Raw genomic sequence first — 12,496 nt, forward strand, 5'->3', positions numbered from 1 at the left:
GGGGGGGAGGGTTATCGTGAACGTGAAGGCCCTCCGTAACGTGAGTGGAAGAGTGGGTCACGTGAGGCGGATGGCGCAGGGGACACGCGGGCACGTGAGAGGAGGAGGTAGTAGCCTTACGTGGCAGTCCACGGGCCTTCGCTTTCCGGGTTTTTCGTCTTTTTTGTTTTATACCATCAGGACATAACGTCTATAGTATCAGCCCAGCAGGCCCTTTTGGTTTCACACACTTGTCTTTCGTCTTCTCCCACATGTCCAAACACGCCCCATTTAACTGATCGCAAAGCACCTCAATAGAGATACCATTAAACAAATGAATTAGGTTTATATTTTCCATAAAAGTGAACCGAGAATATCGTGCCTTATAGACGAAGAAAGTGGTCTGACGCTTGGAAGTGAGTTAAAAAGACAAAGCACCATCTTCTTAAGACGTGTCGGTTACAGAAACAAGGTCAGCAATTAGACCCAAATCGCAGATAATAAAATCTCTTCCGAAAGAAACGAGCTTTCCTCATCATCCTTTGTTTTCTTTTTCCCTTGTGGGCAAAATCCCTTTGGCCGAGTGCGAGGAAGAGGCCAAAGCAAGAAAAGAAGGTGCTGCGTCGTTTTGCTGAGCTTCAGACTAAGGCAATCGCTTTCTCCCCCATCGTCGGCAGGTTAACAAGATTCCTCGTGAAGAACAAGGATACGTATACATTTTTAATGAACAGATAAATAGTGTATGGCTATGTTTGGGAAAAAACAAGGACAGAGGGTTGAGGCAGGAGGTTAAGGAAGAGAGTGAATGGTGGGTGATGGGTTTCCTAAGAATTCTGCAGTAACAAGTTTCATGCTTGCCTGATAGGAGTATGTCATGGGTATCTTCTGGATTACATCAGTTCTCTCCCATTAATATCTTCCTTCTCCCCATTTTGGGCTTCGCACCCATCCGTATTCTAACCAATGTTCCATAAATACCAAAGTGGAGAAGAAAGTGTGAAACCATACCATTATACTTAAAGCGCCCCCGAGTCCAAGGAGAGAGAAAAAGTCCCAGTCCCAGGAATGGGAAAGTTTCATGCTTAGCCGATTCTTCCATTGTGATTCCGAGTATAAAACAAAAGGGTCGCCGTAATTCCGAATAATCCTTTGGGTTTGTTCCGAGACAGAGAGAAAAGAAAAACTTTTTTCTTTTTGGTTTGTCCTGCAAAACTCGAGGGGGTGGGATCGAAAATGATGAAGGAGGTGGGGATAATAGGAGGACTGGTGGGAGTACAGTGCGTTTACGGGGTGATGACGATGCTGCTGAATCAGTTGATGTCTCTGCAATTCGACCCTCTCACCATTGTTGTCTTCTGCACTTTCGCCGCTTTTCTTATTCTCACGCCTCTCTCTCTTCTCCTTGAAAGGTTCACTCTTTGATCAATCAGCTGATGACCACAATAGTTACTCTGTTAATTTTTTTTTTTTTTTTTTTTTTTTTTTTTTTTTTGTATCTGAGTTAATTTTGGGTGATGCTGCTTTTGGTGGGATCCTTTCCAGGAAACTGTGGCCCAGAAGTCTGAGTTTGAAGTTGGTGACCAAGTTGGTTTTGCTTGCCGTCACTGGGTAAATGCCCCCTCTTTTGTCTCTTTCATTTTTTGTCCGATTATTACCAAGTTTCAGTTCCAGTTTTTGGTGATTATTTGTCGCATGAACTTGAAGATTAATTCCGATTGATGTTCCGTATTGGTTTTTTTTTTTTGGGATGAAAAAAATGGAAAGGGTGACACTGTTCCAGAGCATGTACCTGGAGGGAATGAAACACACTTCTGCATCAATGGCGACAGCGATGCCCAACCTTTGTCCCGCTTTCATTTTTATCATCGCCTGGTGTTTTGGGTGAGTTCTCCTTTGCATCTCTGTTTTAGTTGATTAAGAAACCAACTGAAAAGGGTTTTTTTTTAATAATTTAATTAGTTAGTGATATAATTTAAAAAAATAATAATAATAATTTTTAAAAATGTAGGATGGAGAAAGTGAAGCTAAGTTGTGTATACAGCAGAGTGAAGATAGGAGGAACAGTGCTGTGTGTGATGGGAGCCTTTGTCATGAGCTTAATGCACAGCACTTCTTCTTCTTCATCATCATCTTCCCCAACTTTCGACAAGGACAAAGTCTTCGGTTGCATCCTCCTCCTCGTCGGTGTCCTCGTCCTTTCCTCTAATCTCGTCCTTCAGGTCCTTATACATAATCCTCTGTTTCTACATCAATTCCGTCTTGTTCCTAGTTGATAGAAGACATTTCAATGTGTGAATATATTATAATAGGCATCGATATTAAGAGAGTTTCCAGCGCCAATGTCACTGTTCTCGGTGGTGTCATTCATTGGAACGATCAGCACGGCGGCTGTAGTGTTAATCCAACATGGCAACCTAAACATTGGGGGTTCAGCCACAGGGCTAGGCACTCTCATCGGCTGTGCTCTTCTGGTCGGTTTTCTTATATATATATGTTGATGTATATGTGTGTGTGTATATATATGAACATATAAGTGATGAAAAACGGCAGGGAGGGATAGTGAGCGGAGGGAGCTTGAGCTTCAATGGATGGGTGATAAAGAAGAAGGGACCAGTTCTGGTGTCAATGTTCAGTCCCATAGCCACTGTTGTCTGTGTCCTTGTCTCCTCCCTTTGCTTGGGAGAGCCTTTCAGCGTTGGAAGGTACCTTCTTTTTCTCTATGATGTCTTCTCAAATGTGGGTTTGTTTTTAAATAATAATAATAATAAAAAAAAGTGACGATGGGGTGTTTTTGATGAAAAGCTTTGTGGGGATGGGGTTGATGTTCGGAGGACTGTATTTCGTGCTGTGGGCTAAAGGGCCTTGATATTTCAAAGTTATCCTTATCTACAGGAAACAGCACTTTCTACCTGAAGTCACGATCATCATGGAGAGATTCTACAGAAATTGGAGCCATGGAGTTTGCACTCAAAATTTCCTTAGTACGTTTGACTTGTTTCTTTAATTTAGCCATGGCTTTGGGGAACTTTCTCACATCAACTCCATTACCAAGTTGTTTATTAAACTCATCTGCAAAATACTCCACCAAGCGCATCTCCATATTCTGTCCTCCCAGTTCTGAGTCCCATCTGACATCCTTGACCTGCATACATAGTCTTTTATCCATACGTAAAAGAAGCAAAATCATCTGATACCAATTGTAGACGAGGAAACAAAAAACAAAGACAAATATAAACCAAACAATATTTTACAGAAAAAGAAACAGAAACATCAAAAGAATATAAACTTGACAAAACAACCAGCGTATTAAAGATCCTGAGAAGCCTCTCTTGCTGTCCTAATCCCTCATGCTTTTTTTATCATTTATTTCATGTTGTAAGTGTAATAATATTACACAAAAAAAAAAAAGGATAAGAAGGCTGGGCCGACAATGCATGCGTTCCCTTCATGTTTTTATTTTACATGCTGTAAATAAGGAAGAACACGATTATATCTCTCGACAGTCCAAACCAAAGCATCCACCACCCCAACATGCATGCATTCATTAGAAGATCGTATAAAAAACATGACACCCATTGATCCTCTCCAGCTTTCTACAGTAATGTTTAGTTTTGAAATGTATTTGTCACGCCAATTTTTTTTTAGATTATTTAGAAATTCACATATGATTTAATCTCAGATGAATATTCTTTTTCACATTTATATTTAAACTCGGTACTCGGAATAAGAGAATGTTTCGCGTGTTCTCTTACCAATCTTAATGTTTCTTCTCACATGTGTCATCTAGCCCTTTGGGTTCACGCCAACTTGTTGTTAACCGACGAGGGTTAACTTTTTCTTTCTATATTTCGCGAATATAGACGACCAACGTTTATCTTACTCTTCATTATTATTATTGACCCAGCAATGCATTATTTACTTGGGGGCTTTGTGTAGAGGAGAGAATGCCTGTTACCTACTCTATTAAGTTCCCAACCTCCCTCTCTCTCTCTCCCTTTTCCACAAGCCACTTGAATTCAGGGACAGGGAGAGAGAGAGTATGAACAAAATTAAAGAAAAAGAAGGACAGAGAGATTCGCTTCGTTTTGTCTGTCAGATGGAGAAACACGGATGCAAGCTCTGTTCGAAGAGCTTCAGCAATGGCAGAGTTCTCGGAGGACACATGAAGTCTCGCCTGGTCGCTTCTCAGCACGAGTCGTCAGCAGAGTCTTCGTCGTCTTCCTCGTATGGTAAATCTCCGAGTTATAGGTTGCGAGAGAGCCCCAGAAAGAGCTTCCGGATGGCGGATTTGTCTCCCGTAGTCATCGTCGACGTAGAAGAGGGCGAAAACGAATCCGAACCTGGAAACCCTGCTCGGAAAACAGCTGGCAAAACCAGAAGAAAGATAACGACAAAGACGGGTCGGAACTCGGGGGATCCGAAGAAGAAGAAGAAGGGTTCGGCGCGAGTTCTGTCTCGGACGCTTCTCCGGAGGAGGATTTGGCCATGTGTTTGATAATGCTGTCCAGAGATGCGAGGAATCATTGGGGAAAACTGAGAAAACCAGGAGAAGAAGACGAAGAGATGAGGCCGGAAAAAAGGCAGTGTCTGATAGATCTGAACTTGCCTCCACCGTCGGAAGAAGACGAAGCTTTTGCAGTGTAGCGGGAAGAACATTGTATCCTAAGACATTGTAGTTTGGCCTAAAGACAAAACCCAGAAAAAGAGCTCTATGACTAGTGTAGTGTGCAAGGACGTATTCTTGAAGTTGAAGGCATGGGTTGTAATTATAAAGTTTGGACCTTTTGGTATGAAAGAAAAAATGTAGCGGGACGGCGACTAAGTCGTAGATTTGGATGAAGAAGATGGTAATATTGTAGTACGTGCAATGCAAGTGGGTAGACGAGACCACCTGACCATGCACCATAAAATATTTAGGTGAGAGAGCGATCGGAGGGGTACGTGGGGCCAGATGGTGACATGGCATATCTTTATTCGAATTTTGGGCCTTGTTGTTGGGTTCTCATCCCTTATGGTTCGACGGTCGTTCAAATGTTGGGCTTTGTACGACCTTCAATGACGTGATTTTTTTTCCGAGCTTGTTACAAGCTAATAATCTCTATTAATTGTCTGGTGCTCTTTCTGGACACTCGGGAAATGAATTGATATTTTTCATGTATATATACAGAAGCAACTCACCAACGCAGTTCAACCGGAAAATCTATCCGGTCACCGGAATCTGACTAGACCGTCCTCCCCTAGTACAATTTGCTGAAGCCAGAGTTCATCCCGGATTCCCCCAACCGCGGAAACAAAGCCTCTTTCTCAATCAACAACTGAAGATGCGACATCACCCTAACCAAAGACACCCAAACAAAAGGAGCGCTACAAAATGCATACCCGAAAACAGCTAGAGCCCTCACAACCCCGTCTTGGTACAACGGAAATGCCATCACGAGGAGGGATCCGGTTATGCAGAGCCAAGGCGTAAGGACTGACAGAGTCGGGAGCAAGAGGGCGTTGATGGCTATGGAGGAGAGAGAGAGCGATCCGATCAAGTAGAGGGACCAACCCATCAGTGGGTGGATGGTCTGTGGGATGGTGAAGAAGGGCAGAACGTAAGCTGCTACGATCGATATGATAGCCGTCAGCTTTAACGCGTTTTGGATGGCTGAATGGTTGCGTTCAGAACGTCTGTAGCAAAGCTTAGTGATGGTGGGACGTGCCAGACGTGTGATCACGATTATTCCGATGTAGAACGCTGCTTGTATTAGAGCTAGTGGCATCTCCGCTGCATAGCTGAGTGAATAGGACAGTGGCGTCACATTGATCATTTGATTTTGATCTTTCGAATGAGGTTTTTTTTGGGGGGCAAAGTTTAAACATTAAAGGCTCGAGCTTTTAGTTGACGTTACGTACCCAAGAGTAGAGCGGCGCTGTTCGTGCCAAGAGAGGCCTAAAGGAAGAACAGGCCATGACCACCAGTACCATGGCTTTAGCCAGACAGCCCCTGGGAACGTTATCACACTGTTTGGTCCACATGGGATGTTCCATCTCAGTCTAAGGTCTGCATGCGGAAGAGACAAACACATGTTTTATAGTAAGCAAATCAACTGCATCCACCATTTGAAATCTGAAACCCCAAGTATTAAAAAAAAAACTCACAGTAATAAGACGCATCCATCTGGTAGCCCAAGGGAAGTCTGAAATGTCCTTTGAGAAGATGAGAAGGATCGGTCGGAGGATGAAACAGAGGCTGGTTGAGCAGATCGGAGAAGTAGCTGACGAGGAAACCTTGGTCGGCTCCATCAGGGTTATGTCTTCGGAGCTCAAGCTCATGAAGCATGTCCCTGAAGACATCCATGGAAGGCTGCAAGACGAAGAGGCCTGTGTGGAAGATGCATGGGTTTATGAAGACGGCGCAGAATTGGCCGCATTGAAAGAGCTCGTCCGTGTTCTGCAGGAAGAGGTTGTCGGCGTCGAGCATTACCACTCGGTCGTAGTCCGACAGAGCCCACGCGTACAGTTTGTTCAGTGTCTGCTTGAATCTCCCGTTGAAATTTCTCTGTCCCTTGTACGGATTCTCCACGTTCTCCACTCTCACCACCTTTGCTCCGTCTTCCTCCTCCCTGTTTCCCCCACAAATTCAACTGCTTTTCAGCTCATTTCTCTTCGACCATATAAAAAATTTTAAAAGTATTTTTGAGTTTTTCTTCTGTTTTTTTTTGGTGTGTTGAACATAATAAAGATTTTTTTGTAATCATATAATAAAAAAATTAAAAAAAATGTTATTTAATGCAAGTAAGAGATAGCTTATGTTTCTAACGCATTAATAACGGAAGGCGGATTGACCGGACATATACACATATGGACAACCCCGTTGTCGTGTAAAGTCTGTAAAGTTACATTTTCACATAATTATGACAAAGTATATTGATGGATGAACAATAGATTTCAAAATCTACATATCTAATTTTGCGTTATTCACACCAAAAAAAAAATTGCGTTATTCTATTGTATTCGTCTAGCCAACAAAATTTTATTGTAATTAAATTGTGGAATATACATTCGTGTGTATATATATATATAAAGCGTTTCTTCGTTTTGTATATACATGCATCATCGGCGAAAATAGTAAAACAGAAAAAAAAAACAGAGGGAATACTTTACTTACATGGAACGAACCCAGCGGAGAGGGACGTCGAGGGAGGCGATGACGACGACATCAGCGTCAACGTGGAGGGCTCGGAGTGATCTGATGAGGACACGTGTTGCCACGTAGAACTCGTAATCCCTTGGCGTTCCCATGTACATCATCGTCGCGTACGCGTTCCGGTGCTCCGGCCGCCGCGTTCTGAGGCCGCGATCCCTCACCGCCGCGTCCAGCGTCTGTCTCTCCTCAAACGCCGTCGTTTCTACGATCACAACACATATCAGAACCCAGCACGAGAGCAACGCTGCTACTGCTCTCTGATTAACACCCATTACGATAGATAGATTGAAGAGAAAAAAGAATCGAGAACAAATATGCAGAATCGTTTTTTGTTGGAAACGGAAGTCTTTTAGGCTTCCGTTTTGTAAACTCTATATATTCATATAATATATAAATATATACACGCACTTTCTTATATATATATATATATATATATATATATATATGTGTTTGGCAGAGAGAGAATGGGACGGCTTTAATGGCATATAGGCGATTGCCCAATTGGAAACTTTTGTTAGGCACTTTTAATTTACCGAAGGAAAATAATAATTACGAGTTTTTAATGACAGCGTCTATCTTGATTGAATAAATCAACATCTATGTAGTTAGATCATTTCTGATACCTTCGGTAAAAAAAAAAACATTCAACTTTTCTTGACAAAAAATATTAAACTTTTGATTTTGTAAAATAATTTTTTTTTAAAATTTATAAAAAAAACATCTAACTCTTTATGTATTTTTTGAATTATATAAAAAATTTAGTATTTTTTATAATCACATAAAAAATTATGTATTTTTTATCATTTAAAATACTGTTTTTTAAACTTATTTAAAAAGTTTAATATTTATTTGATAAAATAAAAGTTCAATTTTTTTTTATCAAAATTATAAAATTAATTTTTTTTTAGGGTTTTTACTTTTTGATATCGTGTTTTTTTTCTCTCCTTAGAGCTAAGTATGTGAATTGGTCATAATGATGGATTATTTTGACTATCCACCGGTTGATCAGAAATACTTTTAAAGAAACCAAATTAAACATAGACCAATGGTAATCCCTTTTGGATTGGTGATACGGGGATTGTTATTTGGGTGAACTATAAAATGTTGAAACTGGGAATTATGGAGAGTTAAAAATAATTCTGAAGTGTATATATTATTGTTTTCCTACTATATTCCAATTGTATGTATTTCAGGAAAGGCTATGGTATTCATAATTGAAACATGAAGAAACTTTATATCATCAAAATAATTGTTATGACTTGTAATCATAGCATTTTCCCCGGAAACGAACAAAATCCAACGGGAGATGTGTAAGTTACAGTGTAACGCATAAGGGATAATATAAATAAATATATATATATATATATATATATGTGGGAGCTTAAATAATAAATATAATTAAAGGAAATAAAGAAAGAAAGAAAGAAAGAAAGGGCGAGCTCAAGATCAGGAAGTGGTCAAGAGAAGGGGGTGGCTCCCCACTTTCACTTTCCCCTGTTACAACCACACACGTTTGTTTTAGGCAGAATAATAACGCATGCATGCATCCAACATATCAATATGATGTGATGAAAATGGACAGACGCACTAATATGTTCATTCGGATGGATGGAACTTTGTCATCCCCATCAACTTATATTTCATGGGATAATGTATATCCAATTTTGAATATTTTCATTTCTTTTAGTTTATTGTTTTGTATCTTACAAAAAGCCATATATATTTTTAGGAGGGGGGGGCGATCGGGCGGGTCCGGTTTAATTAGGTTTGGTTATTTGGAATTCGGGTATTTCGGATTTGAAATATTCATATCCAATCGGATATATTTTTTTAATCAGTTCGGTTCGGGTTCGGATCGGTTTTGGATCGGGTTCGGGTCGGGTTATCTAAACAAAAAAATGCTAATTTTTTTTAAACAATTATCTTATAAAAATAACAAAAACAACATTAAAATACATTCATATTTGGTTTTTTTTATACCATGGTTATAAAACAATATCATTATATTAATTTTTTTAATTAGATTTAGAATATATTATATATTAACTGATGATATATGGATGGATAAACGGATATATTCGGTTACGGTTATTTCGGGTTCGGTTTATTTGGTTTACGGTTATTTCGGGTTCGGTTATTTCGGTTCGGTATTTTGGGTTTGAAATATTCATATCCAATCGGTATATTATTTTAATCGGTTCGGTTCGGTTCGATATATCTCGGTCGGATTCGATTCGGTTATTTTGACCACCGCTATATATTTTGTAATTGTGTATAGGTTACGGGAGTCTCCAAATGATATTAAATCTAATTAATATATATGTGGGTGGTGGGTGCTGTTGTTGTTGCTCGGTGGATAAATGGCGATGCCTTGGAATTAGGAAGATCATGGTTTGGTCGGTCCAATTTATAAATTTCACTCACTGATATAAGTCATCCCAATATATATAATGCTGCAATTAGAAACAGGACAACCGACCATATATCATCTTTATCCATAACAATGGCTACACACACACATATATATATATATATATATATTAACCGTTAACACATGTTTTGGTCATGCATATGAATATACTATACTTTTTTTTATTATCCAGAAATTTATCGAATCTTTACCCCCAACTACATTTCGGAAGAATATAAATAAATACTTTTTTTCACGTTTGGATATACTATACTTGTTATCCAAATATTTAAATAAATATAAATTAATATATACCAGATGAACTCATATTTCCATATATTTTCAACATTTATATATATATATATATATATATATATATATGTGTGTGTGGATATGTGTGTGTGAGAGAGCCAAATACGAGAAGAAAATATGGAGGTGGTGTTGACGGTATGACCAGGAGGAACCTTTCCTAAGTCCAAAGCGCGTACTTCCACAATAATTAGCAAATGGGCCTAGTGGGTTATATAATATATATACAAACACATTCACAATTTACCATTATTTTCTTTGCAGTAGTATAATACATATTCACAATTTATAAAAAAACAAAAATAATACAAACACATATATACATGGTCCAGAGATGGGTATAAGTAAAATTACAGATTTGTGATTTGAATTTTCATTTTTTGTAACTGAATTTAGGTTAGGTCGGCGATTCGATCATAATAAAGGAAAGGGTCGCCAAGTCGTTGACCATGAGCGCCTCACAACTCACATCTTCAAAGTCAACATTTTTTGGGTTTGAAAACGTGTAGTATCAATAAGCGTTACTCCCAAAGAATAACAACAACCTTTTTTTGGTAAATCAAATGATAACACAACAATTCTCATCGATAAAAATTACATATCACGATAGCTGTCTAATAATAAAAAAAACTACGTCCTTATTTAAAAAAAAAACGGTGTACATATGTATACGAACTTAGGAAGGCTTTTTATATGGGCCGGAAAACCCCATGTAGGATTCCAATGGGTAATAGACGATTTAATGATAAGAGAAAAATAACGAGGATGGGCCAACAAACTAATGGGCTAAAAAGCCCGTAAACCATACTGGACCCAACATTTATGCCTTCATCACTTTCGATTCGAAATATAACGGACGATAATGAAATGGACCTTCATGCGTTTTAGTGAGTGGGCTCTTATCAATTGTGGCTGAAGCCCATAACTAAAATGGACCGTGAAAAGATATCCGTTATATCATGGATTACGGGTCTGGATGTTTTTCATCTGGGGTCCTGAATCATGAAAAGGCCCATAAATCCAAACAAGATTAGGGTTTTTTTCGTTGCATGCTCTCACGTTTACGTTCGGTGTGCGTATATATATCGCACCTCCTCACGCTCTGTGGATCTGAGGCTGGGAAGAGTCCGTCTTCCTTGTTGTTCTTGTGTTTGTTTTCTTTTGAAATTTTCCGATTAGGATGGGGGGAAAGTGAAGAATGACGTGATTTCTCTCCAAGAAATCAGGTACTAAAGAGAAAGGGGCAATCGGAGAAATAAGAATGATTGCATAACCCTAAAGTAAACGTCACAGAGCAGAAGGAGCCGATGAGGACGTTGACGGAGCCTCTCCCTCAAAGGGAGGCTTCTCCGTCGGTGGTCGTTTGGGGGTCTCATATTCCATCGCCTTGTGTAGCAGCGTCGCTGCCTTTACCATCTGGGACTGGCCATGAGACCTACACTTTTTTCTCTCTTCTCTCTCTTCTTTCTCTTTATACTCATACACACACACGCACACACACGTATATACGTATATATATATACACACACACAGAGAATCTGTTTGGGTGGGGATGGCCGGTGAGGAGATGTATTTGAGAAAAAAAAACACCATCTTTCGGGACTGAATGGCTTCTTGTGAAGCCTTGCTGTCATTCTGCAATTCTGAGGCCTCTCCCTTCATGTTCTCTTTACATCATTTATTTGTTTTTACCAAAGAAAAGATAGGAAGTTCAACCAAAGTTATCGATTGAAAATCATACAAAAGTTACGAGTATGTTGGTCTCATGTTCTGTGGAATATGATATCTTCTTTATGAGGTTTAATTTAATTGTTAAACGCGTATTTTAAAAAATATATCCGTAACGTAAAATACTAAAATATATTAAGAGAAAAGGAAACGGTATCAAAGTTGAAAAATGTGAGGTTACCATATGAACCGGATTATTTGAACTCTGGTCTTGTGCAGTGAAGCACCAAGTGGAGTATGCACAACGACATGATCTGAATCTAGTCTCCACGAGTGGGACTGTAGTAACAGAAACGCCTCGCAGTTCGAGAAATCTGCTGATGGCCCGCAGACTTTGACGTTGTGCCATGTCAGATTTGTTCAAGTTTGCGTTCAAAGACCATACAGGCTGTAAAATTCAATTAAATCAGTCGGCATGGAATTTGTAACCATATCTAATCTCCTGTGTCGTTGTCAGATTCCAAATATCAAAAACAGGCAAGTAGTAACCTCAGCTGTTGATAGACAAAGCATTAGAAAGAGTGCGCAATGAAGTGCACTCATCTTTCAAAAGAAGCCGAGGAGGGTACTGACTGAATGGAGCAGATGAGTTGTCTGACAAATCTAATTAACAAAAAAACAACTTCCGAAAAAGAATAGAAAGTGCCCATGTCTTAAGGCAAGGAGTCTGAGATCCCCGAATGCAAATACGATCATGTGGACCTCTTATTGAGTGAAAATATACAAACAATCAAGTCACGGGGAGCAGAAAACGGAAAACGCCAGCGGATTTTCAATGAGGTCGCTCACCTCCGGGAAAATCCTCCGCTCTTTCGGCTCTGTTCCATGAAAAGAGATCTCTCCCTCTCCTTCTCACGCCTTTCCCTTTTCAGCCGCTC

The 12,496-nt window shown here is 39.5% G+C and overlaps 4 protein-coding genes across 4 annotated transcripts in view; 2 read left to right on the forward strand and 2 right to left on the reverse strand.

Moving 5' to 3' along the window:
• The first annotated feature begins 413 nt into the window (after positions 1-413).
• On the forward strand, positions 414-2,845 carry LOC104814706 (WAT1-related protein At4g16620). Its single transcript, XM_010542880.2, has 7 exons — positions 414-1,388; positions 1,522-1,587; positions 1,744-1,860; positions 1,988-2,198; positions 2,289-2,450; positions 2,530-2,681; positions 2,782-2,845. The coding sequence occupies exons 1-7, from the start codon at positions 1,213-1,215 to the stop codon at positions 2,843-2,845; spliced, it is 948 nt and encodes a 315-aa protein (XP_010541182.1). The 5' UTR covers positions 414-1,212.
• Positions 2,846-4,075: 1,230 nt separating this feature from the next.
• On the forward strand, positions 4,076-4,623 carry LOC104814708 (zinc finger protein ZAT9-like). The gene is made up of 2 exons (XM_010542881.1): positions 4,076-4,227; positions 4,344-4,623. The coding sequence occupies exons 1-2, from the start codon at positions 4,076-4,078 to the stop codon at positions 4,621-4,623; spliced, it is 432 nt and encodes a 143-aa protein (XP_010541183.1).
• Positions 4,624-5,113: 490 nt separating this feature from the next.
• Positions 5,114-7,542, reverse strand: LOC104814476 (putative glucuronosyltransferase PGSIP8). The gene is made up of 4 exons (XM_010542527.1): positions 7,133-7,542; positions 6,124-6,587; positions 5,878-6,025; positions 5,114-5,757 (listed from the first exon to the last, which is right to left on the reverse strand). The coding sequence occupies exons 1-4, from the start codon at positions 7,441-7,443 to the stop codon at positions 5,217-5,219; spliced, it is 1,464 nt and encodes a 487-aa protein (XP_010540829.1). The 5' UTR covers positions 7,444-7,542; the 3' UTR covers positions 5,114-5,216.
• A 4,588-nt stretch (positions 7,543-12,130) lies between these two features.
• The window catches only part of LOC104814477 (leukocyte receptor cluster member 1), a 1,252-nt gene continuing 886 nt past the window's right edge, over positions 12,131-12,496 (reverse strand). Inside the window, 1 exon segment of the mRNA XM_019202585.1 lies at positions 12,131-12,496. Within this exon segment, the coding sequence (XP_019058130.1) occupies positions 12,404-12,496 (93 nt within the window). The 3' untranslated portion in view covers positions 12,131-12,403.

The sequence above is a fragment of the Tarenaya hassleriana genome, unplaced genomic scaffold (assembly GCF_000463585.1).
Source record: "Tarenaya hassleriana unplaced genomic scaffold, ASM46358v1 Cleome21, whole genome shotgun sequence".
Classification (NCBI taxonomy): domain Eukaryota; kingdom Viridiplantae; phylum Streptophyta; class Magnoliopsida; order Brassicales; family Cleomaceae; genus Tarenaya; species Tarenaya hassleriana.

What these genes read in the sequence shown, in the direction of transcription:
- LOC104814706 (XM_010542880.2), top strand. Translation starts at nt 1,213, where the DNA reads ATGATGAAGGAGGTGGGGATAATAGGAGGACTGGTGGGAGTACAGTGC. An exon ending in ATCATCGCCTGGTGTTTTGG is followed by an intron (nt 1,861 to 1,987) that starts GTGAGTTCTCCT and finishes TTAAAAATGTAG; the next exon opens with GATGGAGAAAGTGAAGCTAA. An exon ending in CCTCTAATCTCGTCCTTCAG is followed by an intron (nt 2,199 to 2,288) that starts GTCCTTATACAT and finishes ATATTATAATAG; the next exon opens with GCATCGATATTAAGAGAGTT.
- LOC104814708 (XM_010542881.1), top strand. Translation starts at nt 4,076, where the DNA reads ATGGAGAAACACGGATGCAAGCTCTGTTCGAAGAGCTTCAGCAATGGC. An exon ending in GGTAAATCTCCGAGTTATAG is followed by an intron (nt 4,228 to 4,343) that starts GTTGCGAGAGAG and finishes CTCGGAAAACAG; the next exon opens with CTGGCAAAACCAGAAGAAAG.
- LOC104814476 (XM_010542527.1), bottom strand. Translation starts at nt 7,443, where the DNA reads ATGGGTGTTAATCAGAGAGCAGTAGCAGCGTTGCTCTCGTGCTGGGTT. An exon ending in GATGGATGCGTCTTATTACT is followed by an intron (nt 6,026 to 6,123) that starts GTGAGTTTTTTT and finishes TTCCGCATGCAG; the next exon opens with ACCTTAGACTGAGATGGAAC. An exon ending in CAGCGCCGCTCTACTCTTGG is followed by an intron (nt 5,758 to 5,877) that starts GTACGTAACGTC and finishes CTATTCACTCAG; the next exon opens with CTATGCAGCGGAGATGCCAC.